A 26,483-nucleotide genomic window follows, 5' to 3' on the forward strand; every position below is an offset into this window, starting at 1 on the left:
TATGCCTAGGAAGGTGGGCTCACCTTAACACTTACAAAAGAGACAGGTAGAATAATTAGCCGTTTAATGAGATAATATACTGTTTCTTCCAGGGTGTCTACCCCTGGCCAATCTTTTACAGCACTCAGCTGGCGGGGAGCTGCTTTTCTGAATTACTCAGTGAAGTGCAGCCCTCCATGGTCCTCTCTCTTTAGTCTCCTTCCAAGCATGCTTTCCCTAACACTTTGGGCTTCTGTCATCCTCTAAAGCACCCCCTTCCTCACCATGTGGCTGCCTGCTTTCACATGACCACCCTCCACACTAGTTTAACTCAGCCATCACAGCTGCCCTCTCCTCTTCTCCATTCTCCTTTACAGGACAGATGCCTTGGTCTGGAAGTTCTATTAAAGTCCAATAAAACTGTCTTCAAACGTCCATTTGAGCCTATTCTGAAATTCTTTTATAAGAAAATTAAGAAACAAGATGAAACCCCAACTTCCCCCTAGTAACCATGAAGGGAACACCTCCAAATTCCAGTAACATGTCCATATATGCCATACATGGAAAAGGGTGAGAATACATCTTAAGTTGTAAACTGTAGGAGGATTATTCTGTCCTGCAAGACAGCTCACAAATAACCAAATGGAGATGTCCTATTAATTTTAAAAGCTCAGCTGATAGCTTAGGCTTATTTCTAACTAGCTCTTATAAACCATTTCTATTAATTTACATTCTGCTTTGTGGCTATATTACTTTTGCTCTTTATTGCCCATACTGCTCTCCTGCTTCCTCCATGTCTGGCCAACTTTCTTCATCTTCTTCCCAGCATCCTCTTTGTCCCCAAAATTATGCCTATCCAGGGGCTAGTTAGCTTTTTATTAAACCAATCAGAGTGACACATATTCACAGTGAACAAAAAGATTATTCCACAACATTTCCCTATTTTTGTTTAAATAAAAAGAAAAGATTTTAACTCTAACACAGTAAAACTATATACAATAAGAACAATTATCAGGTCATAACTACATTCACAATGTCAAGTCCATTTGCATTTGGCATATTTGGAGAAAATACTCTATTATTTATTCTATCTTGATGAATCTGAAGTTCTGTACTTAATTGACCTCTAACAAAACTAAAGAAAACTACAACTATAACTGCCTAGTCTTCAACTCTATCAGAAACCCCAGAGGATATAATATTACCTGAGTAAACAGGAAGTGCAGTACAAGCCACTTCCAAACCTTTAGAAATGACAGACATCTGGCTGCCTAGATAGTCACCCAAGGTTCCTTTGCAACATTGGGGCATTCAGTCTTCAGCCTACAGGCCTAGAATGTCCAGCAGACTCTTCTATGAAGCAGGAATTTTAAAGGATTGTCTTGCCTAGTCTAGGCAAAGTTCATTAGTTGCTTTCCTGTATGTCCTATAGAATGTCTGACAGACTTTTCTATGAAGCAGGAATTTTGAAGGACTGTCCTACCTTATCTTGGCAAAGTTTAACAGTCTTTTTCCTTTGTGTCCTGCTTGTCCAGTTTATACAGCATGCTGTCATCAGTCAAGATAGGCACAGTTTCTTCCCAAATGGCTAGTTTTAGCACATTGAAAGCATACTTCATATTTTCTCAATGACCATCATCTTCTCTGAAGTAAATTGGTGGGACTAGGAGCAGATGTGTCTCACTGTCAGGAAAAGCTGTGTGTGTGGTGTGTGAAGGAAAGTCATAGCAGCTGTTCATCAAGTATTGTAGTTTGGCTCTGAGATGTCTGGACAGTAGATCCCTAGATAGTAGGGCTTTCTGGTAGCTTTTGAAACCTTGGGAAAGTGGAAAACAGCTAGAAAAGGTGTCACTGTGGGGAGGGCTTGGGGAGCCCATCCCCATTTCCAGCTCAAACTCTGTTTTCTGGTTGCCACAATATAACAAATAGATGCCCCAAATTCCCTCTGCCATGGAAAGAGCCTGTCACCATGCCATGATGGACTGAGTTACTTCAAACCACGAGCCATATGTATCCTTCCATCTAGGGCAAGGCATTTATTCAAGGTGATATAAAGTACAGTGAGGATCTATATGCAGCTGACATTAAACCTTCATGATGTCAAATCTCACTACAAGGCAATAATAATACTATGTGCTGTTTATCAGATAACTAGTATGTTCTAGATGCTACATATGCATGCTGTCTATCATTTGTCAACACAGTCCATGAAGTAGGCATATGACCTGGTATTTCGTAGGAATCTTATTGAAGGTAAGAAACAGGCTCATAGGTTAGGATGGAGGGGAGCTGGTATTTGATCGAAGAGCTGCCTGACTCTAGAATGTTCCACAGCTGTTCCACAGCCCTCCAGCTCTCGACTTACATATCTTCCTTCCAAATACACTTCCCTGAGGGAATTCATTGTTGGGGCTTGTAGCCAGGTGCCTAGAGGCCTTTGGCTCTGGCCCCAGCTCAGCCCTATACCATGCGCTGTGAGGCCTGGCCTATCATTCCTTTGTTTACACAAGCTGAACTGCAATCCCTCCTCACCCCAAAGAGGCCAAAGGCAGAGGATGCCTTCCTGACCTCCATGTAGAAGCACGCACCATTCTTTACTTTATGGCCAGAGACACAATGCTATAAAGACAAAACCACCTCTTACAGGGACTATCTTTTGAGGCCACTGCTGTGGGAAGGTTGGGAAGGTGCCTGTGCTTTTGAGGGACTCATAGTACTTGCTTCCTTTTTTTTTTATGATATCACATGACAGGAACCTTGTTCTAATCTGAGAGACCCCAAATGCTTCCAGGGTATGACTGATGCAGGTGAGCAGCGTAGAGGAGGCGGTATATTCTAAACTGAAAAATTGCCAAGAAAGAAAGAGCATGTGGCCCGACTGGAACTAGGGCCGGCCATGTGGAACAGAAAACCCAGCGCTGTTTAATTCGCATGCACGCCCATGGTCACACTGTAGGTAGACGGTCTAAGCAGCTGGACGGCTGAGTCTTTTGCTCTGCTATCAAAGTTTGTTTCCCACTGTCCAGTCTCAACAGAGTCGGTCAGCCCCATACTTTGCCAGCCTCCTATAGACCTGGAATAGGGGAAATCAACTTACTTTTCAGACAGTGGAAGCAGAAAGAGAGGGCTCGCAGCCTGGTTCTGAGTCAGCACCCTCTTCTCACAAGGAAGGGAAGAGTGCAGAGAGCAGGGCTACCACTCCCTCCACCTGGCCTTCAGAGCTGGTCCGGGATGCAGCGATTGGCACTGCTGCAGCCACCTTGGAATCATGAAATGAAAGCCAAGACAGCCAGTTTCTCCCCCTACTCTGTAGTCAAACATACCTCTGGCTGCCTCAGGGTTTCAGAACGTATGAAAAATTTAAATAAAACGCCCAGATCTTTTTCCAACCACCTTTCAGGATGAATTTAGAGCTCCCAGCTCACAGTCACTGAACTGATACAGAACACTGACCTAAGCAGGTTGAATTATTGCAAAGCGACCGAAGAGGAAGAGGGGAACTAAGTTTTTAAAACAAGCCTAAAGATTCCAAATTCTTTGTTCTTTTGGAATCTGCCATGTGCGTTGACCTCAGGACTAAGCAAATACCATAAACTTTAAAGTGCTGGACAGAGTGGAGAGCTGACTAATAAATCCTAGGCCAATGATCTCGTGGAAGGGAAAAAGGCTGTTTGGGGCTGCAGGAAGATGGCCTGTGTAGAGAAGATGGGAGACAAGGCAGGAAAGGGCACCTGCGGCCTGGCCACAGGGGTCCTAAAAGCCTACTTTCCTACCATCCCAGAACCTGGGGGAGCACAGAAATCAGAGAATTCTACCTGCACTTGGAGGCTTGGAATATTGAGATTAGCAAGGAACACGCTGAGATTTCTACAGTGCAAAATGTATTTTCCTTTCTCAACAGAAAGAAAAAGAAAACAGAAAAGCCCCGGTAGCTCTCTCCCTCCTTCTATGGGACATGCCGACACACCGACAGAGATTCAAGCACAAAGCGGGTCCTTGAACACACCTCCGGGAGAGCTGGCTCTGGGTCTTTGAAGGTGGTAGAGGGAGAGACGTCTTTTGCCAAAACACTAATTTAATGAACAAATCAACATTTATTATGCCCTTCATTATGTTTTAAAGTTGCACAACGATAAATCACTGAGCTGTGGGTTATTCAAGGGCAGAGTCGCCCAGCTTGGCTCTGTGGAAGGTTAGAAGACTGCTATGTTGTGCTTCCTCGGCTTCTAATTTATAAGTCTGCAGCAGGACCCAGGGTTGCGGGCCCATCCATTAGCAGGAGAACCACACATCTGTTAAGATCCCTACAATGGCTGCCTTCTCATGGCCATGGGAAGAGAAACCCAATCCTTTCAGAAGATCTACAGACTCAAGCCATTTTTTTTTTTTTTTTAGAAAATGTGAACCAATTGGAAAACCGAGTTCCCTAAAACATCTGCTAAGCTCTTGTTACCCTAACACATGATATTCTTTCCTACTGTTACCTGCCAACACAAATATTTGGTTGCTCCAAACACCCTTAGAGGCACGTGACTGCGCTCAACTTGAAATTTACATGCCGAGGCCCAGAGGACCTGCTTGGCCCTGAGACTTCTGGCGAGAATGTTGTTTACCAGAGTTTAAAACCTATGTGAAAAAAAAAAAGAAGGACGGGGGTCAAGAAGGTGCTGTCAAATGTTTGAAAGAGGAAACGTAATGACAGAATCAAACACACATGGCAGAGGCACTATGATGTGTTTGACCAAGGAAGTGGAGCAGGGAGGAGTTGGCAAAGGTTCTGGGGCTAGACTGGCATTTTCTTGAACAGGCTGGGTAAGCTCTCTGTGCTTTTCCTGGTGGGACAGAGGTCATTCTGAGCCTAAGGATGTGTTGTATGGGAAAAATGAATATGCAGATGCCAACGTTGTGACATCAGGAGGGAGCCACCGGGAGTATAGAGAGCATGGCAAAGGCCTCAAATGAGGTAGCACACACCAATAGCCAAAATCACCCGAGAGAACCTCTTATGCCATTACATAACAGCACAGATCAGGCTATGTGAATTATGATGCCATGAACTAATGTGCACATGTAACTATATCATGTATACTAACATATAGTACACACTGACACACACACATAGGACACAACTTGAAGACAGGGAAGTCAACGTGAAGTGCCCACGTGATGTGACCTTATCATATAAACACTCTCTGTAAATTTTGGTTTCCTTTAGACATTCCAGGGACCGCTACTGGGAAAAGTTTTAGCTTAAACAACATTTAAAACAGCATAGTTCCATTTTACCCTTTCTTTTTATTTGATCATAAAATGAAGGAGGGATAAGCACTTCTTTCCCAGAAACCCCAGGACATCTGTCCTGTGGCCATCAAGAAGAGGGCAGCAGAGATGTGGCCTTGCCAGTAGGGGGCGCCGTGCTGAGACTTAGTCCCTGTGAGTTTCTCATTAGTGATTATTATACTGCAGGAGGCCCAAATGCAAAAATTAATTAATTTCAAAGTGATAATGCATTTACAGCAACAATTAGAAACGTATAACTGTAAAAGGGCAACATTTAAAAGACATATTACATTTAATAAAGTTGCACAAGAGCATCCAATTGTAAAATTACTGATCTGCAACAATAGTCCTTAAAGAGCCACTTAAAATAGCCTGACTCCATGAAGGGTGACCTAATTACGGTAACTAAAATCACCATAGTCACAGCGAGTCACAGCAAATAAAGAAGGGACGTTGATATTAAAACACTGCTGTTTAATGCTTCCGGGAGCTGGCTGCAGCAGAGAAGGGGAGGCTGGGCTTCAGAGAGACAGGCAAGGTTGTGTTTTTTTTTTTTCTTTCCTGGGCCCTGTACAAGGGAGAGTATACTCAAGCTATGCCCGTGTCACAGTGAGAAGAGCTTTTGGTTAGGCAATATGGAGGAGGGACTTTGAAGCAGAAATGGAGCTCTCACTGTCTCTTCACAGGGTGCTAAGCTGTTATTCACGAATCCACCCTGTACATGGGACAGAAACTCTGGTAAACATGGTCTGCGTTTCAATATACAGCTCCTTGAATATCACAGAAGCGCATCAGTTGTCCACAAAACTAACACCTTTCACAGTATAAGCAACAAGAGGAAGGTGAAGAAGATGGCTCAAGAGAGTGATCCTTGTGTCCTGCTGGGGACAGACCAATCCCAGCTCTACCCACTCCTGCTGCTTCTTCCTTTTCTTGCTGCAGAGTCCTGAATACTTGCATTGGAACAGAGATTGATGAGTGTGACCTGCAAGAGCTATGTCCATTCTTCCTCTTCCTGATCTCCCTCCTCCCTCTTCCCAAACTTCTTTCTCCTGAGTTCCCTCCTCCTGAGCTCCCTCTTCCTGGGCTTCCTCTGTCCACCTCTCCTTCCCCAGCTCCATCATCCCTCCTGAGGAACTCATCAATAGGGAACTCAATGCAACAGTACCATCAGCCGTCTCGACAGGTTACTATTACCACAGAAAACCAAAATGTGGTTACATGTGCTATGATCTTGTTAATCTCTACACTTAAAATTATAAATATAGCTCTTTAAAGTGGGAGGCAGAAGGATTCTGAGTTTGAGTTTGAGGCCAGTTTGGGCTACATAATACATACCAAGCCAGCCAGGGCTACACAGTGATATCCTGTTTCAAAGTGACTATATTCACACAAAGAAGAGAAGTCAACAGTAACATTTAAAACACTTATCAAAGGTTTCATTTCCTAATCTCTTAGAGATACAAAATGGAAAGTTCCAGCCACTGTGATTTCCTTGAGACCAGAAAGATATGTGTGAGGCCACCGCCCCATGTTCTCCTATGCAATCCTTCTGTCTTGCCAGTAATCTTACTCCTGGACTGTTCGGGAGAGTGACAGAGTCACCAATACCCCCATACCCACCACCAAACTCCCTATTTGTCATAACTAAAATCACTATAGCCACCGCAAATAGAATTATCTTATTTATTATCATTTTTAGCCCCATGACCCTTATTATGTGTACCGTCCACAACTGAGGCACAGAGAAGAACTTTCTAGATACAGATAATGCTCATAGAATCAAGAATAACTTGAGGTCATGGAGAGAAGAATTCTGCAACAGCTGCTGTATACAGCACACTGTACAGAATATGACCAACACAAGACACATGGGGATATTTAGACTGAAATGAAATGGAATTCAGAACTTGCTCAGTTGTACTGCTCACATCAACGTCTCAATTGCTACAAGTAGCCAATGGAATGATGGTGACTACCAGACAAATTCTAGGTCCATGGTTTGACTACAATGCTCCTTCTTGTCAGTCCTCAGGACATCTCTTTGGGATGTAGGTGGCAGGTGCTTGATGTGACTCCCATAAGTTGTCCTAATGAACAGAGAACACACTGGCGCTTGATCTGGAGGAGTGTTAAGGAGAGCCGGTTGGTCTACTGTGCTAGGCAGCCACTTAGCTCCCTTGCCACCACCAGATAGCTAGTCGAATCCAAAGGCCCAAGTGTGTGTGTGTGTCAGGAAAAAAGAACAATTTCTATCACTTAACAACAGCATCTGTAGCTACACCATGGATATATCAATTCAAAAGGAATACTTTTATTATTTATCCCATGTGTATATGTGTGGAATATGCATATGTGGTACACACATCCATGTGTGCATGAGTGTAAAAAGGCAGATGTTGGGTTCTCCCTTTGATACTCTCTACTGTTTTGTTTATGTATTTATTTATGTATTTCTTTATTTAGAGATAGGCTGTCTCACTGCACTGGAGTTACAAATGTATAAAAACATTCCCAGCTTTCACCTGCCCACTGAGGATCTGAATCCAATTCTCAATACTTATGCAGAAAATGCTAATTCCACTAAGCCATCTCCATGGCCCTAAAAGAAACACATTTTTTAAAGCCCGAGGCTTAGAAAAGCAACTGACCAAATATGTTGCAGAACACACACCTTTTTCATTCAAGTCACTTTGGGTTAATGAATTCACGGAAGAGGTCTTTACACGCTATTGCCAAACAACTGACAAAAACGTAAAATCTTCACATTCAGCTTTGCAAACATTTCACTTCTAACCACAGCACCGTGATTCAACCAAAGATTTGTCTTTAGGGATATGAAGGATGACCACACTCTGGCCACAAAGCCTTCCCCAGGAAAGAGCTACCCCCAAGACCTCCATTACAAGAAGCATCTACAACCTCCGATACAAAGTCTCACTGAACCCAGAGGAATTGCACCTCCTAATTGCTTCCTAATCCACATCTTCCAATAACGCAAAGCACACACATCAAGTGCCATTTTCCACAAAATAGACTTTAGAAGCTTGTCAACCAAATCAGAAATTACACAGAGAGGAAACAGACAATTGTTGCGCACCTCACCCAAAACCTCCAAGATTTTTAGGTGTTCTCCACCTAACAATGAAAATCAACGGCTCTTATCCAAGCCTCCAAGACTCTGTCAGAATGACAGACCGAATCTAAAGATGATACAGACGTGATGGGGAACCTTTGCCAATGATGCTGTTATACTCCATACCAGCCCCACGACGGCAGACAACAATGAGACCACAAGTCGACGCACAGGTCTGGGTTTGCAGACCCTTTTGTGATGCTTAAGAAAGGCAGGCATCTGGGAGTACCAGAAGCCATCCACTTACCATGGACTTGGTGAATGGCCTGGCCAAGGTGAACAGCAGCGTGTACACCCATGAGTTTCGATGGATGGACGAGAACATCATGTTTCCAGGGTGCACGGCATTGGAAGTGACCCCTCGTGGGGAGAGGCGACGGTGCAGCTCGTTGGAGAAGAGGATATTGCAGAGCTTGGATCTGTTATAAGCCAGCATGGCCCAATAGTCACTCTGTGATGGAGACAGGCGGCTGAGGTCAAGTTTCCCTGAGGCATCGTTAATATCCGTAAATCTGAAACACAGAAAGCGTGACATAGAATACAGAAGATGCAGCTTCTCACAGGGCTTTAGATTTCTATTTAAAATCTGAACGAACTGTGGAGATTTGATCTAGAATACCTCACCACCATGTCCCTTACAAACAGAAGTTGGAGACTTAACATGCTGTCAAGTAATGTGATCCAAAGAGGAAGCTTAAGCCTACACCCAGGAGTGCAGTAGACCAAATAAACCCTACCTCTCTCTCTCTCTGTGTGAGTGTGTGTGTGTCTGTGTGCGCTCGTATGTACACGTGTACCTCAAGATCTTCAACCACAAGTTCAAGAATAATTAAATGGAAACAAGCCTTGGATAAAAGGTAGCTAATTAGGAAAGCAGTATCATGTTCCTATACTTTGGCAGGATTTCCCGAGATTATTTTAGCCAAACGTATGAGCCCTGTATATTTTCATTTGTGCATCTAAGTTAATACAGATGAGCTGTCGTGCCTCCAAGACTCTTTTCCAGATTAAAAATTAATGATCATAAAAGGGTTGCAACCTTGGTGAGGTGCCATCAAAAGTCTTTAACATTTAAAAAAATAAATAAACAAAGCCCCAAACAAGTTCTGGCCAAGTCTACTGTTTTTGAGTATGCCCATGGCATGGGCACACACAAATCAAAGTAACTAGTTGATGCTTTATAAGAGTCGGACAGAGTCATTAAACACCAGCTGTTTCCTTCCTTTATGCCGATCTCTTTGCCAAAAAAGAAAGTGTTTGCCTTTAAAAAAAAAATGGATCATAAGATGCGGGAGAATTGTCTGTATTCTGTCAGTCATGTTATAAATAAATGCTGATTGGCCAGGTAGGAAATATAGGTGGGAAAACCAGACAGGAAGTAGAAATGATGTAATGAGAATCTGGGAAGGAGGAAGTTGATTCCTCCCACTCCTGCCCAGACCACCAAAGCAGCAGGATGTGAGCTGTCCCACTGAAAAAAAGGTACTGAGCCACATGGCTAACATAGATCAGAAAAATGGGTCAATGAAGATGTGAGAGTTAGACAGTGAGAGGCTAGAGCTAATGGGCCAATCAGCTTTATAACTTATAGAGATCTTTGTGTGATTTTCTTTGGGGCTAAACAGTTGTGGGGTACTTGGCGGGACAGAAACCCAAACAAACAAGCCAGGCCCCTCATGTTACAATAAGAAACAACCTAAAAGAATGTTCTAGATAGTATCATATTTGTTGAAGGACTCTCTCTACTTGGCTTCATTATGCCAACTTTGGGCATTGTAGAGTATCCTGGTTAGTGTTACTACTGCTGTGATGAAATACCATGACCAAAAACAACTTGGAGAGGAAAGGATTTATGGGCTTACACCTCCACATCACATTTCATTATCAAAGAAGGTCAGAACAGAAACTCAAACAGGGTGGGAATCTGGAGCTGATGCAGAGGCCATGGAGCGCTACTGCTTACCGGCTTGCTCTACATGGCTTGCTCAGTCTGCTTTCTTATAGAATCCAGGACCACCAGCCTAGGGATGGCATCACCCACAGTGGGCTGGGCCCTCCCACAACAATCAGTAATTAAGAAAATGCCCTACAGTCTTACCTATAGTTTGTGTCAAGCTGACACAAAACTATCCCCTTGCCAACTTGACACACAAACACATCACGGATGAGACACAACCTTTCCTTTCTCTTTCATCTTTAAGATCTCACATTAAAAATCATAAATAACTTTAAAAGTCCCACAGTCTTTACAAATTCAAACACTTCAAAATTCAGTCTTTTCAAAAATTCAAAGTCTCTTTTAAAACCCCCAAGTCTCTTTAAAAATTCAGTCCTTCAATGGGCTCCTGTAAAATCAAAAATAAGTTAAATAATCCCTTATTTCGAGAGGAAAGCACCAGGCTACAGTTGTAATCTGAACAAAGCAAAACCAAGTTCCAACAGTGTAACTAACTCAATGTCCAGTATCTCGGATTCACTCACAATCTTCTGGGCTCCTCCAAGTGGTCTCTGCAGCACACACAGTTTGTCTTCTAGGCTCTGGCTGTTCTTGGTAGGCATCCCATGCTACTGGCATCTCCAAAATGCAGGGGTCTCTGCTGCAACTGGGCTGCACTTTTACCAACAGCTCCTCCTGGGCTCTCTGCATGGTGTTAAACCTCAACCTCTGTGAATGACCCCTTAGTCTTGGACCTCCAACAATGGCCTCTTCTGGCCTGTCACACTGTGAAACCTCAGCTGCTCTATATGGCTTCACAACTTGCACAGACAACACCTAGTGTGTTTAAGTAGTAGAAATGAACTTGCACGTGTGAGGTTGTGTTGGTGATGAGATGTGTGTGCCCATGTGTATGCCTGTGTGGACTGTAAACTCGTGGTGGGCTGATTTCGTCTATGATCATGTGTGATTATATGTGACTGGGATGTCTGTCTGTGACTGTGTGTAGTTTCCTGTGGCTGTGTGTGTGACTTACATGTGTGATTGTGGATATCGGACTGTGTGGTTTTGAGACTATGTGAGACTCTGGGTGCGGGTTTGTTATATAACTGTGTGGTTTATGTGGGTTTTTTTTCTGGTTGTATATAATTTTATGTGTCTGAGAGTCTACGTAGGTGAGACCATGTCAGGGTATGGCTGGATGAGTGTCTATGTATGATTGTGTGTGGCAGTATTTGTATGAATATGTGTGTGAGACTCTACACCTGTGAGATTGTGGGGGTGACTGAGTGTGAGCCTCGGTAGCTGGTTGTGTGGAGTTGTATGTGTGACCACGTGTGTGTGTGACTATGTCTGATTGTACATATCCGCCTGTCACTTCCTCCTGCTGAGGCTGTTTAGAGCTGTGTGACCAGCACTCTGCTCCTTTCGTTCTATTTTAATTGTTATCTGAAAAATTTTCACAGTGAGGAAGCCAACTGCCCATTTCATTATGATATATTTTAGACAGGCAGAAACTCAATTCATTCGCTCAGACTCCAGCTAAGTAAGTAAAACACAGTGAAGATAGAGAGTGGTTAATAAATAATTCGCCCGAGGGCATCCAGTAGAATATTTTCTGCAAACATAAGACTTTATTTTTCCCCTAACAGGGGGTCTTGACTCCGACGAAGAGACTCCGACAAGGTTTATGGAGGTAATTAGATATCAACATTTTGCATTTTACAATTTGGTTTCGGCTCTGGGTCCTCCAGGAGTGAGCCAGCGCTGTCTGTGTGCCTGGCACCCATGCTTGCTCTCTGGGGCTCGGAAGTGCAACACAAGAGTAATAAACAGTCCCGCGGGTAGGAATTAATATTTTGTAAGAATGTTACTGAGAAGAAAGTGGACACGAAGAGCCAGTCAGCACACAGATGCAGGCCTTTCACACACAATCAACTAGGCCCTGCTAGATGTGACAATGGACCTCAGTCAGGAGGCCAAGGATTTTCCTTCCAAATTTGTCTTTAATATGAAATTAGGACTTGAACCTCCAAGTAAGCAGGAATTACAGTTTGGTTCCAGCGAGAACAAAGGCGTCCCAGGAAACGGCAGCTGAGACAGAGATTTTATTGAGGGAACTGAGCAGCTGACACCTCCACACCGTCTCCCATTAAATACCAGCTCATTTAAACATATCCCGTGGTGCCCTCCACATCTGGTAAGCGATTGGGGCTGGCAGATTTATTTCTACATCTTTCTCTCCTGTCTGCCTCCACGGTAGCCTCCTTCCCTGCTTCGCGGGGGCCACTCCCTTTCTTCCGCAAACCTGGTGTGATTTGCAAAGATAAGCCTGGCCAGATTTTGTTACTACCTAATTACTAGATGTTTTGTGTCTTCTTGCGGGCAGAGGGGGGATTATTACCCGCGCTTCCCTTTCACTGCAGCCATCATAAATCTAAACTGGCAAGAGTAAATCTGTCTGCAGCGTGTCACTTACACCGTAAGCCCCTGTGCTTGGGAGTGATAAAGGGTTCAAGCTAACCCTTGGCTGGTCTCGTTCTTCAAAGTCCCAGGGGTTACATTTTATGGAAGTATGATTAAAAAAATAATAAGCTACATTCTGGGTCACCAAAACATTTCAGGACTTAAGGTGGAGAAGAAGAGAAAGAAAATAGTCCTTGGCACGTTCTTTTATATTTATTTATTTATTTATTTACTTTGAGCTGCTTTACTAAGGAAGCAACCCCTGGCCCCGGTCCCCAATACCAGGAACATTGGGAAGGGAATTCTCCGGAACAAGCTATAAATCTTGTTTTGCCCAGAAAACCCTTTGTCTTTTCTTAGCACTTCTCTTAGAAACAGTTAGTTGTTTATCCAACTCCAGCACAAATATGTTGAAAACACCACAATGTTTTCAGATGTCTTTTTCGTCGATTGAATAGTCTAATGGCAATCAGAAAGAAACGCCATCTGATGTGTAAATTGAAATTCTAACCGAAAGAGGCATGGCCAGATTTCCAATACGCGCTAACTACAGTCCTTCCCTTTCTGCAATTACGCTGCTAATGTCTGCATTGAATTCCCTAATTTCTCATTATAAAACAATTGGATTTCATCTCGCGGCCTTTAACTGCATTGTTTCCCCTGCTAGAATAACTGTGCTCTCCTCTCCGTGAGACTTTGAAGTTGTTGAATTACAAATCAATAAAGGTCATGCCATTCAGATTTCATCAATTATTATTCCATCTCCGAGTGAAATCAATGGGGAGCCTAAGGTATAATTGTAAAATCACTCTATATTGCTCTAGACAGTCCTCCCCACCCTGAAACAATTCCCTATGATCACACATGTAGAAAGATCTGGAAAAATTAATGAAGCCAGGTTGTGCACAGTGATGTTTCTCATAGTAAATCTAGTCAAAATTAGTACTTTTAAGAGTTACTGTGTATGTGTGTGTGGGGGGGTGGGGGGGTGGTTGAGGTTGTCTGCAGAGACCAGAAGAGGGTGTTGCATCCTCTGTACCTGGAGTCACAGGTGGCTATAAGTCACCTGACCTGGGGGCTGGGACCTGAACTGGGGTTCTCTGTAAGAGCTTTTAAATGCTGAGCCCTGAATAAATCAAGATGATTTTCAGTTGGAGCCTTGGGGAGAATTTCAGATGGCGTAAACAAAGGGACAAGTGGAAAATATCAAATTAAATTCAAACCCACCTGTGGGACTCAGAAGACACCACGATGACACGGGCAGGGGCTGAGCGACACAAAACGTCCTGCAGGAGTTGGACAAGGTAGAAGTGTCCCAGGTGATTGACCTGGAAGGTCGTCTCCAGGCCATCTTTTGTGAGGGTCCAGGGTAGAGCGAAAGTCCCCGCATTGCACACAAGCACATGAAGAGACCTACACAATGAAAGAGACAATATCAGGCACAAATTGATGGTCTTAAACTAGGTGCCATCTATGTCCACTTAGAAATAACCATTTCTCAGGGTTTTCAAGAGTCCGTCCAGTGAGAGATGAGATACGCCAGGATGTTACATCAGTCTGAATGGGTCATTCCCTCAAGGTACAAGCAACAAGAAGTTCACAGGACACAAGACATGCATGTTACCCCAGAACCATAAGGAGTAGATCGAGACAATGGTGGCTCTCTGGAGTTGGAACACAGAGTCTCTAGTTAACTCTGCTTTTTAATACCAACAATTAGTAACACTTTTAAGTTCAATCAAAATAGCCTACCAAATACCCACAAGGAGCCCGTTCATTTCCTTTCTTTATGAAAAAGACTGACAAGAAAGGCTGACGCTGGGGCCTGATGCTTAGTAGGTACTAAATAAACCCATCAAGGGGAAAATGTTCTGTTTATAGAGACAGTCAGATATTGGAATATATTCCTCCTAGAAATGCTTGCCTAACCTAGACTTAGACCAGGTTTCATCCTCATTACCACATAAGCCAAGCATGTTTTAACCCTAGTACTCAGGAGGGGAGGCAGGAGGATCAGGAGTTCAAGGTCATCTTTGACTACAAAGTGGCTTCCAGGCTAGCCTTGGGTACATGAAACCCTGTCTCACTCTGTGTATGTGTGTGTTTGTGTGTGTGAAGATGCATAGGTATGTATCTTCATTTTAGGTTCAGATTAAATCTTCCTGTTAGAAATGAGCCTGGGGACAAGAAAGAAGAGATGTGCTGTAAACACAATTCTAACACTAGAAGTAACCCTTCATTTGATTGAAAGTCCTAAATCCTAATAAATACATTTTCTGTAAAAAGAAATCCTAATGAACAGATACTACACAATGGTAGATCTTTAAGGCTCTCTACTGTATTTGTAACTGAAACATAAAAGCAGCAAACTAAACTGGGGAAAATTGTCCTGTGAAGTAGGCTGTAAGCAAATGGTCTGAAGCCCACAGCACAATAACAAGCAAATCCATTTTGTTTTAGAATCCATTATGAAGCAAAATATATATTACAGAATCACACACACACACACACACACACACCAATAGGGTGGAGGGAACCTGAGTGACAGATGGGAAAGCTGAGAAAAGCTAAGGATCAAGAACGATCTTAGGAAGCCAGGAGAATGATGAGAAGGCCCCTACAGCCACCCAGATGGAGTCCACCTGTAGACACCTTGGCTTCAGACTTTTGGCTCCGAGAACCATGAGAAACTATGAATTTCTTGCTTTAAGTCACCCAGGTTGTGATGATCTACCTTAGGAAATCAACACTTTCCAAGACACTTACCTAAGGAAAGAGTCCAAGTGTATACATAAAGATGTTAATAATTACACAGATGAATATAACTTAAAATTAACTATGGACTAGAAGTCACCCATGCATGATCCTCAATAGGAGAACAGATAAATGCACAACAGAGAATTAAGGGGCTCCCCGACCTTCCTAGGCGAACTGAAAAGGTAGGCGGCAAAGGTCAGCATGCGTGACTAGGTGTGTTACACAGCTTTCTCCAAAAAGAGAAACACCAGCACAAATGTGGTGGCTCACGCCTGTCATCTTCTCAGCACTGAGGAGACGGAGGCAGCTGCCAGTGGGGGCCACACAGCAGACTCTAGGCCAACCTGGCATACAGAGTGCAATCCTGTCTCCAAAAACGAAACTCAGAACCAAGGCTGCCAGGACAGTGGATAAACACATTTGCAACCAACTCAGATGACCTGAGTCTGATCCCCCGGACCCACATGGTGGAAAGACAGAACAGACTCCTGCAAGTTGTTCCTGCCTCCACACACCAGCCTTGGCACACACCCACTCATCCAAATACATGCACACACATCTGAGGGAACACGCACGAACAAATTAATATGTGGTAACATAAAATCAAAACAAAACCAAAAGCAAGACAAATGGAATATCTCCCTATGCGGTCACCAAGAAACAAAATCAGGAGCAGAAGGAGAGAGAGCACGAGCAAGGAACTCAGGACCGCGAGGGGTGCACCCACACACTGAGACAATGGGCATGTTCTATCGGGAACTCACCAAGGCCAGCTGGCCTGGATCTGAAAAAGCCTGGGATAAAACCAGACTCGCTGAACATAGTGGACAATGAGGACTACTGAGAACTCAAGAACAATGGCAATGGGTTTTTGATCCTACTGCATGTACTGGCTTTGTAGGAGCCTAGGCAGTTTGGATGCTCAACTTACTAGACCTGGATGGAGGTGGGTGGTCCTTGGACTTCCCACAGGGCAGGGAACCCTGATTACTCTTTGGGCTGACGAGGGAGGGGGACTTGATTGGGGGAGGGGGAGAGAAATGGGAGGCGGTGGCGGGGAAGAGACAGAAATCTTTAATAAATAAATAAACGGAAAAAAAAGAAACCCATCAGCTATCATGAGTTGCATGGTATCGACCCCCACACACAACGAATATACTTTCTACTCTATAGATTTGCCAAACACCATCATCTCATGTAAATAGGATGATAGCTGGTCTTTTATGACTGTCTTCTTTGACTTGACATGATGTTTGGGGTTTTGCCCTGTACCAAGAATGGGCACTGCCCTCCCTCCTGAGCCTGAGATGTACTCTGCTGCATGCACAGACAGCATCACACGTGCACATTCATCCTCTGACTGACAGATGGGTTGCTTGCAGTATTGGGCTAATGTGAATAGAGCTGCTGTGGACATTGCTTTGCCGGTTCTTCTGGAGATGTGTCTGTTTCTTTTTCTCAAGTACGCACTTGCAAATGGAACCGCTGACTCAGAATAACGCTGTGTTTGCCTTTGAGGTGAATCAAACTCAACTGCGGTCCAAAGTGGGACCCTCACTAGCTGTGTGCTACACACATCTGCATCCATATGACACTTTCACCGCCCATCTCTTCTTTCTTTTTGAAATTACTTCTTTTACTTTTGATATTATAATAGAATCATAACAGTTCCCCCTTCCCTTTCCTCTCTCCAAACCTATCACACCCTTCCTTGCTCATTTTTGAATTCATGGATTCTTTTTCCATTTATTGTTGTTACAAACATACATAGACATGTACACACACACACACACACACACACACACATCCTAAATACACAAATACAACCTGTACAGTCTGAGTCTGTATAATGTTACTTGTAGGTGTATTTATTCAGGGTTGACCCTTTGGTATTTGATGACCAATTGGTGTGCTCCTCCCTGGGGAAGACAATTTCTGCCAATCTCAGCATTCCTGGGTTGCTTGTAGTTCCTTGTGTAGGGCTGAGGACTTACAGCCTTTCCCTCAGCCATGTTAGCACCTCTATTGCTGTTTTCCTTGTTCAGCTCATGCTGGTGAGACTTCAGGGATCTAGCTCCTAGACGCTCCCTTATCCTCTGGCTCTTACAATCTCTCTGTCCACAGTGAACCCTGTGCCACCCTAGCAAACATGAGTGACCATTTCTTTGTGGTTTACATGTCCTGGCTAACGATACTGAGACTAATTTGATGTGTTCATTGGTAGTTAGCATATCTTCTTGGGAGAAAAGTGAGTTCAGTTTCTAGGCCCTTTTTGGAGCTCGCAGTTTTATCTTCTTACTATTGGATTATGAAAATTCTTTATGGATGATGCATGAAGCCCTTTCAAGGTAGACAGTTTTCAGATACCCTTCTCATTCTATAGGTTGTCTTTATGTTTTCTTGATGGCATAAATTGAAACACAAAAGCTTTTAATTTTAGTGATTTCTCATTTTGTTTTGGTTTGTTTTTAATTCCTCTTTTGTCCCTTGTGCTTTTGGGGTTGGATATATGAAATCATTATCTACTCTAATGCCACAAAGATATTGTGATTCTGTCTTTTCTTGTGGAATAAAGTAGTTTGGGTTTTATATTAGGTCACTGATTCCTGTTCCGCTAATTTTGTGTATGGCACATGAAAGCGATTCGGCTTCATTCTTTGCGGTGGGTACCCAGTATTACTAGAACCATCTATAGAAAAGACTTACTTACCCAACTGAGTTACTCAGCATTAAAAAAAAAATCAATCAATCATGTGAGGGTTTAATTCTAGACCTCAATTCCATTCAGTTCTCGAATGTCCGTGGTCATGACAGGGTATGTTTTGAATTACTGGGAAGAGGAAGGCTTCCTACTTGATTTCCACTCTTGGTTTGTCTACTCAGTGTCTTTTTCATTCTCATATGAAGTTCAAGACCAAAATTCCAGTTTTAAAGGAAACTGAATCCACCCTGTAGATGAACCTGAGGGACAAAGAGTCACACCTTCCAATCCATGAACACGGGCTACCTCTATACATTTGAGTGTCCTTTAATTTCTTCCAACAACGTTTTATACATTCAGAAGTCTAAGCTTTCCACATTTTTGTTAAATTATTTTCAAAGTTTCAAAACTGCTTCTTGATTTTCTTCTTTCTGATGTTGCCGCCCACAAGCAAAATGATTTTCTTCAGTTCCTTTTGGAGGTGTTGTTGCTCCCACAGAGAAACAAACTCATTTCTACATACTGAGTGGTCACCTTGCAATCCAGCTGAAATTGGCGTGAGTTTTAATACTTCTCAATTTGATTTCTTAAGATGTTACACATGCAAAGTCATTTCATCTACAAGAAAGGCAGTTTTAATTTTTCCTTTCCAATTAGAATGGGTTCTGGCTGCTAATACCACTGCCTGTTTCTGGGTGTTAGGGAGAAAGCATTCACGTCATATCGGCTGTGGTCTTTCTGTATACATTAATAAGGTGAAAAAATGCCTTTTTTGATTACAACTCTACTGAGTACTTTTTTAATCAAGAAAGAATACTTAACTATTTGCAAATAATTTTTCTATATCCATCCAGATGACCTTATTCTTCTGACCTGTAATTCTTCCATTGATTTAATTTTGAATACTTAATTTTGACTTCCTTACATATCATAAGTATACAATCCTTTTCTTTTCTTTTCTTTTCTTTTTTTTTTTTTTTTACGTGATTTGGTTTGCTGGCATTTTGTTGAAGTCCCTGTGTCTATTCCTGTGTGACACTTGCTTGTCATGTTCTTTCCTTCCCAGGATTTTGTTTTTGACATCTAGCAAACAGCAAGTTTAGAAGCACTCCCTCCTTTTCGAGGTTTTTGACAAGTCTATAAAGAACTGATAGTAAAGTCTGTTTAAATGCTTGGTGAAAAGCATGCACAGCACAGCATATTGACAAATCTCACCTTTAAGGATTCATGAAATCTCATTATCACGGGCCAACCTGGATCTTGTTAAGAGAGCATGGCACTCATTTCTGGTGCTTGATCTACTTCCCAACTTATTGCCACTTAAAAATAAGCACGGTGAAGTGGTTGTGTTATCGGGGACAACTCCTGTTTCGTATATGGTGTGCACTGCAGCTGTCAGTCAACAGCCCCATGTGATGTCATTACTCTCTGAAGACTGGACCTGAGTGCTTTGAGGCGTCAGCTCCTCACTGCATGCACCAGCCCTGCTTCACAGCAAAGCAGAAATCTGTACCCGGGAGGCTTTGCAGCAAGACAGAAGCTTTGGAAAATGTAGTGTGTGCAGAGGAGGGAGGCATGTGAGTGTCTGATGTCTGAGCTCCTTTTTGGCTACAACTCTAGTGTTTTGGTCACTTCGCAAAGTTGTTTTCCCCCCTCCAGTGTGTGTGTGGGGGGGTGTTAACTGTGGAGTAGACATTTGCTGAGAATTCTGGGTACATAGCTCATTTAACTGTCATGGTAACCTTGGGTGACATGCATTCTTGTTGCCACTGTCCAGAGAGAACAACAGGAGGTTTTTGGATTACATTATTACAGAACTAGTAATGTAATTAGAGACAACTTTCCTGAGGTTAGAATCCAAATATTTGGATTGACAAAAATAAATGAGTAAACAAATAACCGAGTAAGTGCAAGATGAAGGACGGTTCTGGTGGGCCACGAGACGCCACCCACAGGTGGACTTGGGTCCAGCTGCTGGAGCTTCAGTGGAGGCGGTGGAATGGGTGGAGTGGGTGGAGTGGGTGGAGCAGGGCCTGTGCACCCAGAGCCTAGCTGTCATAAATGAGTTCTGGGAGGGAGCCTTTAAGAGTTACACAGCCTGGGCCTGCTTCTGGCCCAATTCTTTCCTGCCTGCTGGCCACAGGGGGAACAGCTTTAAGCCACATGGACTGAACTGCCCCCTCCCCAGCATGCCCTCTCAGCCCTTATAGGCGGAGACCCTCTGAAACAGCGACTCTACATGAATCCCACATTCTCCCAGTTGCTTCTGTCAGGCCTTCTGTCACAGCCATAAGTAACCGATCCAATATCCAAAATGGATGGACAGCCCCACGTGTTGCCATCTGACCCAGGGCGGTTACTTTCTTAGCAGGTTCCTGGCCAGTCAGTGAGCCTATGCGTGCCTGTTTCCTCCCCTATAAACTGGGAACCGAAGAATACAACTTGGAAGACGATGATGAGCATCTGGCCTTGTATCTTGTCAGCAGCTGAGGGAGTTAAATGGTAGCCCCCTTTATCTCCACATCATTCCCTTTTATCCACAAAAGAAAAATCCAGGTCTGTGAATACTTGTCTTTGGGACAGTTGAGCCACTGAGTGTAGCTATTGAGAATTTTAATCTGACATCTTCTCAGCGACCACAGGTTCTCTCTGGGTATCTTTATTCTTGCCGTCTCGTGTCCCTGAGAATGAGACCCACTAAAGGCCTCGGCCTGGCTCACAGAGAACACAGGAGACAAGCTGCCCCCCACCCACATTTCCTTCGCCTTCATTAATGTCGACTGCACAACACTGGAGGCAAAATGTGTACCTAGCACCTAAGCCATGTCACCTCTATTAATTAGAAACAGGCTTATGGAATATGAAACCATAATGTGCTTGACTTATTTTATTTTAATTATGAGGGTAACTAATTGGCTTGTACAAAAGGAAAAGTATTCTTTTAGCTTTCCTTTAATGAGGTTTTTATTATTCAAATGGTACATTTTACTCAATTTTAACTAAAAGCCACTGCAATTCAAAAGAGTCTCAGATGATGAATATTTACAGGCCATCAAAGAGAAGTCTGGATCAAACTGTGAAGACGGGATGGAAATTAAGACGCGTCAATGGGGCCCAGAGCAGATGTTATTAGTCAGCGCCTTGAGGGAAGGATTTGGTCCTCAGGTGGGTTCTGACCTGGGAAGGGCGATGGAGGCGGAAAGAACCATCATCCAGGCCGAGCATGGGAGAATTCGACCAGCAGGAGTCCCGCTCTCTGAGACATGGGGAGATACTGCCCCATCCATCTCTGAGGAATGGACCTGGCCAGTCTTCCAGCTGCTGTGGGCATGGTGTCGGAAAGCAGCACCCCTTCTACCTGGCAGTCAGTGTGTTGCCTTTGGGCCACCCCAGGGATGGAGTCGTAATGATGAACCAGCGGGCAGCTCTGTTGGTACCCTTCTGAGTGACATTCGTGAGACTTCTTGATCATGCAGCCAGGCTCTGGCTAGCCATGTCCAACTGGTGCTTTCTCCTAAAAGGAGAGCAGAGCGTGGCAGGAAGTAAAAGGGTGGGGCCTATCCAGGGACTGTGGCTAACCTATCAGGAACAGCTGAGTTTTCTGAGCTTTCTTTGGCTCCCTGCCCCTTTAGCACCCCACCTGCTGCCTACCCCAATTTCAGGCATTCTCTCTATATAGGGTCATACCTGTTATCCATTAGCTTCACCAAATCCTGGATACAGGGGTGGGGATGCCAGCTCAGCTGGGAATGTGACTGCTGCCACAGACTTGGTGACCTGAGCTTCATTCTTGGAACCCATGTATCAGGGTCTTGTGAGTTTATAATCTCCAGCTCTGGGGCAGACAGAGACAGGGGTATCCTCAGGGCATGCTGGCCAGCCAGCAGGGCCTACGTGGTGACTTCCAGGTTCACCCCTCTAAAGGGATGTAGTGCTATCTTCTGGTTGGGACAAGCCCATTGTACTCAGGAGCTCACTGCAGCTACGGTCACCTGCACGGGACCTGTACAAGAACAAGCCCACAAGGTCAGCCAGCACTCAACAGACGGCGCTAAAAGGATACAGTGGGTTAGGAGACCGAGGATGTGATGTTGAGAGCGGCGCATGTTCTAGGGTGACCTGAGAAAGTAGGAGAGGAGACTGGGCTAGATATGATCATGGTCTATTAGATACACGGATGAAAATGTCAAAGAATGAGTAAATGATAGTTCGAAAACTTTATGGAGTCTTAGGAACAACACCTGAGGCTGTTCTCCAACCTCCACTCTCTCTCTTACTCTCTCTCACACACAAAATCATTTTGACCATTAAGTAGAAGAAAAATCACTAAAGAAGGGAAAGGAGTGGAGAAAAAAAGCAGTGGGGTGGGGGTAGGAGGATGACAAAAAGACACAGGGAGACAAGAGGGCCGGAAAGAGAAAGAAAGCTACTTGTTAGAGCAGTTTTGAGCTCACAATCAATCCACTGTCCACTCCTCCTATTTATTTTTGAAATGTTATGTGTCCATTTTCCTCCCCTACCTCAAACACACCTCCACGGCCAAGCCAACTGGATGCTGTTTCAACACTGTGTGGAATCCTCCACCTCTGCCCATGCCATGTGTCATCACCTCCCCTTCTTCCACGGTGACTCTAAAGACTCTGGCACCCTCTATCATTCCTTTGCCCTTGGCCCTCACCTTGAGGGTGAGTAGGCCCCTCCTCAGAGGTTCTCACAGACTTTGTGTAGCCCATTGGCAAGGTCAGCCCTGCTGGGATTGACAAGCAGGCAGAGGAAGAAGAGCACAAGGTTGTTGCACTGACTGCCAATGAAAAGAAGCATAGAACTGGAAACCTGGGCACTAAAAACTTCCCTGACTTTCAAGTCCTCACTGAGGGTCAAGCTGCCAGTGATGGCAGTTCTTAGTAAAGCCAATCCCATCAGTCTATATCCTCAGTATATACTGCCTTCTTCACTATGCCCTGTGAGCTCCAGGGAGCCTTCGCACCAGTACCTAGGAACAAGCAAACCCCAGAACACCCCCATATTAATTGCAAATTAAAGGTCAATTTCTCAGGTGTAGTATGTACCAATGCTCTCACACTTCTTCACACTTTCCACCATGTGCCACAGTCTTTCTCTGCCACTGGACATCAAGGTCCAGAAGGAAGAAAGTCGGGTCTCACAGGGCACGGCATGCAGTGAGAACTAAGTCTTAGGGTTGAAGAGATGGTTTACCAGTTAGGAGAACTCACTGCTCTTACAGGGGATCGATCTGAGGCCCATTTTCAGCACCCACATTGGGTGGCTCATCACTCCTTATAACTTCAGCTATAGGGGACCAGACAGCCTCTTCTGGCCCCCACATGCACCTGCACTCCTGAGCACATAACCACAGACACACACACACACACACAGACACACAGACACACACACACACACACACAATCCATAATAAAAAATGAGCTTTTAAAAAAGGTAAGCCTTTTGTGCAAATCTGAATGCATGCATCGGGCAGGGCAGGATGATCAATAGACAGGCATTATAATTTGGAGATAAGATTACTAAATTATGACTCCAGGAGCCCAAGATGGCCCAGAATGTCAACCATGAGAAAGGAGAATGAGGCCTTAAAGGAATCTCAGAGCAACAGAAGCCACCACCACGGAGGGGAGTCACAGTAATGTTGTGAAAACGAAATTGTTAGCATGCTCCATAAACGAAGTGGGATTTTCCAGGTTAAGTTGGGACCTTCGTGATGGTCCAACATTTGTGACTTTGCAGGATCCCATTTCAGACCAGGCCAAGGAATGAGCTAAATGGAATGCAATGCAAAAGGAAATATATTCCATTTCCTTCTAGAAACAGAATGTCATACCATCTGGGGTACTTCTCAAGTGAGTTGCAAGAATTCATACTATTTGGAAGTACTGTGAAATTCGATGCAAAGGGCATACGGAGCCGTGTTCCATTAAGAAAACCATTTGGCAAACTTGCCTCATAACTACCAGTGTGTTCTCCCAGACAAGGAAGGGGTGGAAACTGTAGAGCATTACAAGGTGGGTCCTTGATTAAATTAACATGGGCTAGTTTGGTCTGAATTCATGAGAGGCAGCACGAACTTGACCATAGTAGTTATTTTCTTCCACAGCTGCTTCTACCCACTTGCAAGTCTCGGTGCTTCTGGAACCCACCCGGACCACAGCTATGCAGGGTACATGCCCTAGCTACAGTTCATGATGGTTTGGGGGAGTATACGAGAAATTAAAACAAATATTGTATAATGAATTGGATAAATATGCAACTGACTTGCCAAAAATCTCAATTTAATGGATGGTCTTGCAGAAAATATCTTTCAAGTCTTGGTAAAGTAAGTCTTACATAATAGGATAGTGAAGCATTGATTCTGTGGAAATCCAGATATGACATTCAATGACTTTAACTTGAGGGGAGTTGCATCATAATACACTTCCTATTAAGGACATTATTTAGAAAGACGAATAAACAGAGACTATCTTTTATACAAGCCTTCTACAGGAAATGTTTACCATTTTATTGAGAGGTGAAGGGGAAACATGGGCTCTACTTTAAAAGCGTGCGTGTGTGCATGTGTGTGTGTGTGTGTGTGTGTGTGTGTGTGTGTGTATGTGTGATAATATTTTCAAGAGAGGATACTTTGGATTGATGCGATTCTCGGAAAGGATAAACGATGTGACACAAAAATCTTGTTTTTCTGCCTGGGTCTACCCCTCATCAGTCAAGTGGATCTTAGAAAAATAATAAACTTCTGAGTTATTGCTGCGTCTCCTCTAAAAGAGAACGGCCACGCCCAGTTTGTCTGGTATTTATGAGAATTAAAAAGCTATATACAGGTTCTGGAGAGATGGCTCAGTGGTTAAGAGTGCTGACTGCTTCTCCAGAGGACCTTAGTTCGTTTCCCAACACCCACAATCAGGCAGCTCACAACTGCCTATAACTCCAAGCTCCTTGGGAACCCAATAGCCTCTTTTGGACTCCTGGGGCACTGTACATATGTATGTATTTACTGGCCCCCAGACACACACACATAATTAAAAATAAATATTTTAAGGAAACTATATACAATATTTCTGCCACTGACCTTGACGGAGAAGATGCCTAAAAAAATCTATTGATATTTTACCTGGTTTCCTGTTTCTGGCATACACTTTGGGGAGTGGTACCCACCAAGAATGCAGACACACACACAATACATATACAGTGTGCTCCACATTTACTAGATTGTTCCCAGTGCCCTCATCAGAGTCCCTGTAAGAGCACCTCCTCTCTAAATTAAGAAGAAAAGAAAGCCTGTAAAACGAGTGATCACCCTTGACACCAAACCCAGCTTGGGTGGCCAATGATTGTCAGCTGTGCTGTGGGCGGGTCATGTCTCTAAAGGTGCCATGAATCTGATGGACACCCCTGGGTGTTAATACTATAATTAACCAGGAGTGGGTGCTGCGGTCACAATACCTTAGTTACGCTTAATTAATATTTTCTTTCTATTTCAGCTGGAATAGAGAAAGCAATCGGAACAACCACGAGGAGGAGAGCAAAGCTCTGGCTCTGTCCCCTGGAGACTGACGGGAATTTTTCATTTCATGCACCATTTGCAACTTCTTAGAGTAGATTCCGGAACATGAGTACAGACACTTAGCAGAAAATGAAAACACTCTTGTTTTGGTTATTTTCTTAAATTTTTGCCTTGTGTCCATTATCTTGATTATATTTTCCCATCCCAGCATCCGAGTCCCAGAAGTGAAATCTCAACCTCATTGATCCTAAGGCAGGGGTGTAAAACAAAATAACACCCACGTCTCCTCCAACACAGGTTTCTAGGGGGAAAGGCATCGATTTGATAATTGTGCACTTAGCCAGATTGGCATGATGGCTACAGTGCAGGGGCCTGACTCTCTGCTGCAGATTTTAGCAACTTCCAAACCTGTCCTCTGCACTTAAGCACTTTGCTGTCCCGTGTTCCTGATTCTAAGAAGTATTTGATAAAATGGAAAAATCAATGTTCAGCCCAATGCGGACAAGTAGGGAGTGGGGGCAAGGGACATCAGCCTGGACCACTCCCATCATCTTGCATGCACATTTGAACACAACTCCCTTAAGCCGGGAAAAAGGCACCATCATCGAGTCTTAGTGGAACCCCATGGGTTTCTAGGGACAAATGAATTGTGTCTTCCTGAAGAATTTTACTTATGCTGTTAAAATCTCTTGGG

The 26,483-nt window shown here is 43.8% G+C and overlaps 1 protein-coding gene across 1 annotated transcript in view; it reads right to left on the reverse strand.

Annotated features, from left to right (window-relative positions):
• The window catches only part of Wwox (WW domain containing oxidoreductase), an 876,711-nt gene that overhangs the window by 593,823 nt on the left and 256,405 nt on the right, over positions 1 to 26,483 (reverse strand). Inside the window, exons 7-8 of the mRNA XM_041649948.1 lie at positions 14,025 to 14,210; positions 8,643 to 8,907 (exon numbers count right to left, since the gene is read on the reverse strand). Coding sequence (XP_041505882.1) covers positions 8,643 to 8,907; positions 14,025 to 14,210 — 451 coding nt within the window. The remainder of the gene's footprint in view (positions 1 to 8,642; positions 8,908 to 14,024; positions 14,211 to 26,483) is intronic.

The sequence above is a fragment of the Microtus oregoni genome, unplaced genomic scaffold (assembly GCF_018167655.1).
Source record: "Microtus oregoni isolate MIOR12 unplaced genomic scaffold, Mior012 000004F_ref0000308, whole genome shotgun sequence".
NCBI classification, from domain to species: domain Eukaryota; kingdom Metazoa; phylum Chordata; class Mammalia; order Rodentia; family Cricetidae; genus Microtus; species Microtus oregoni.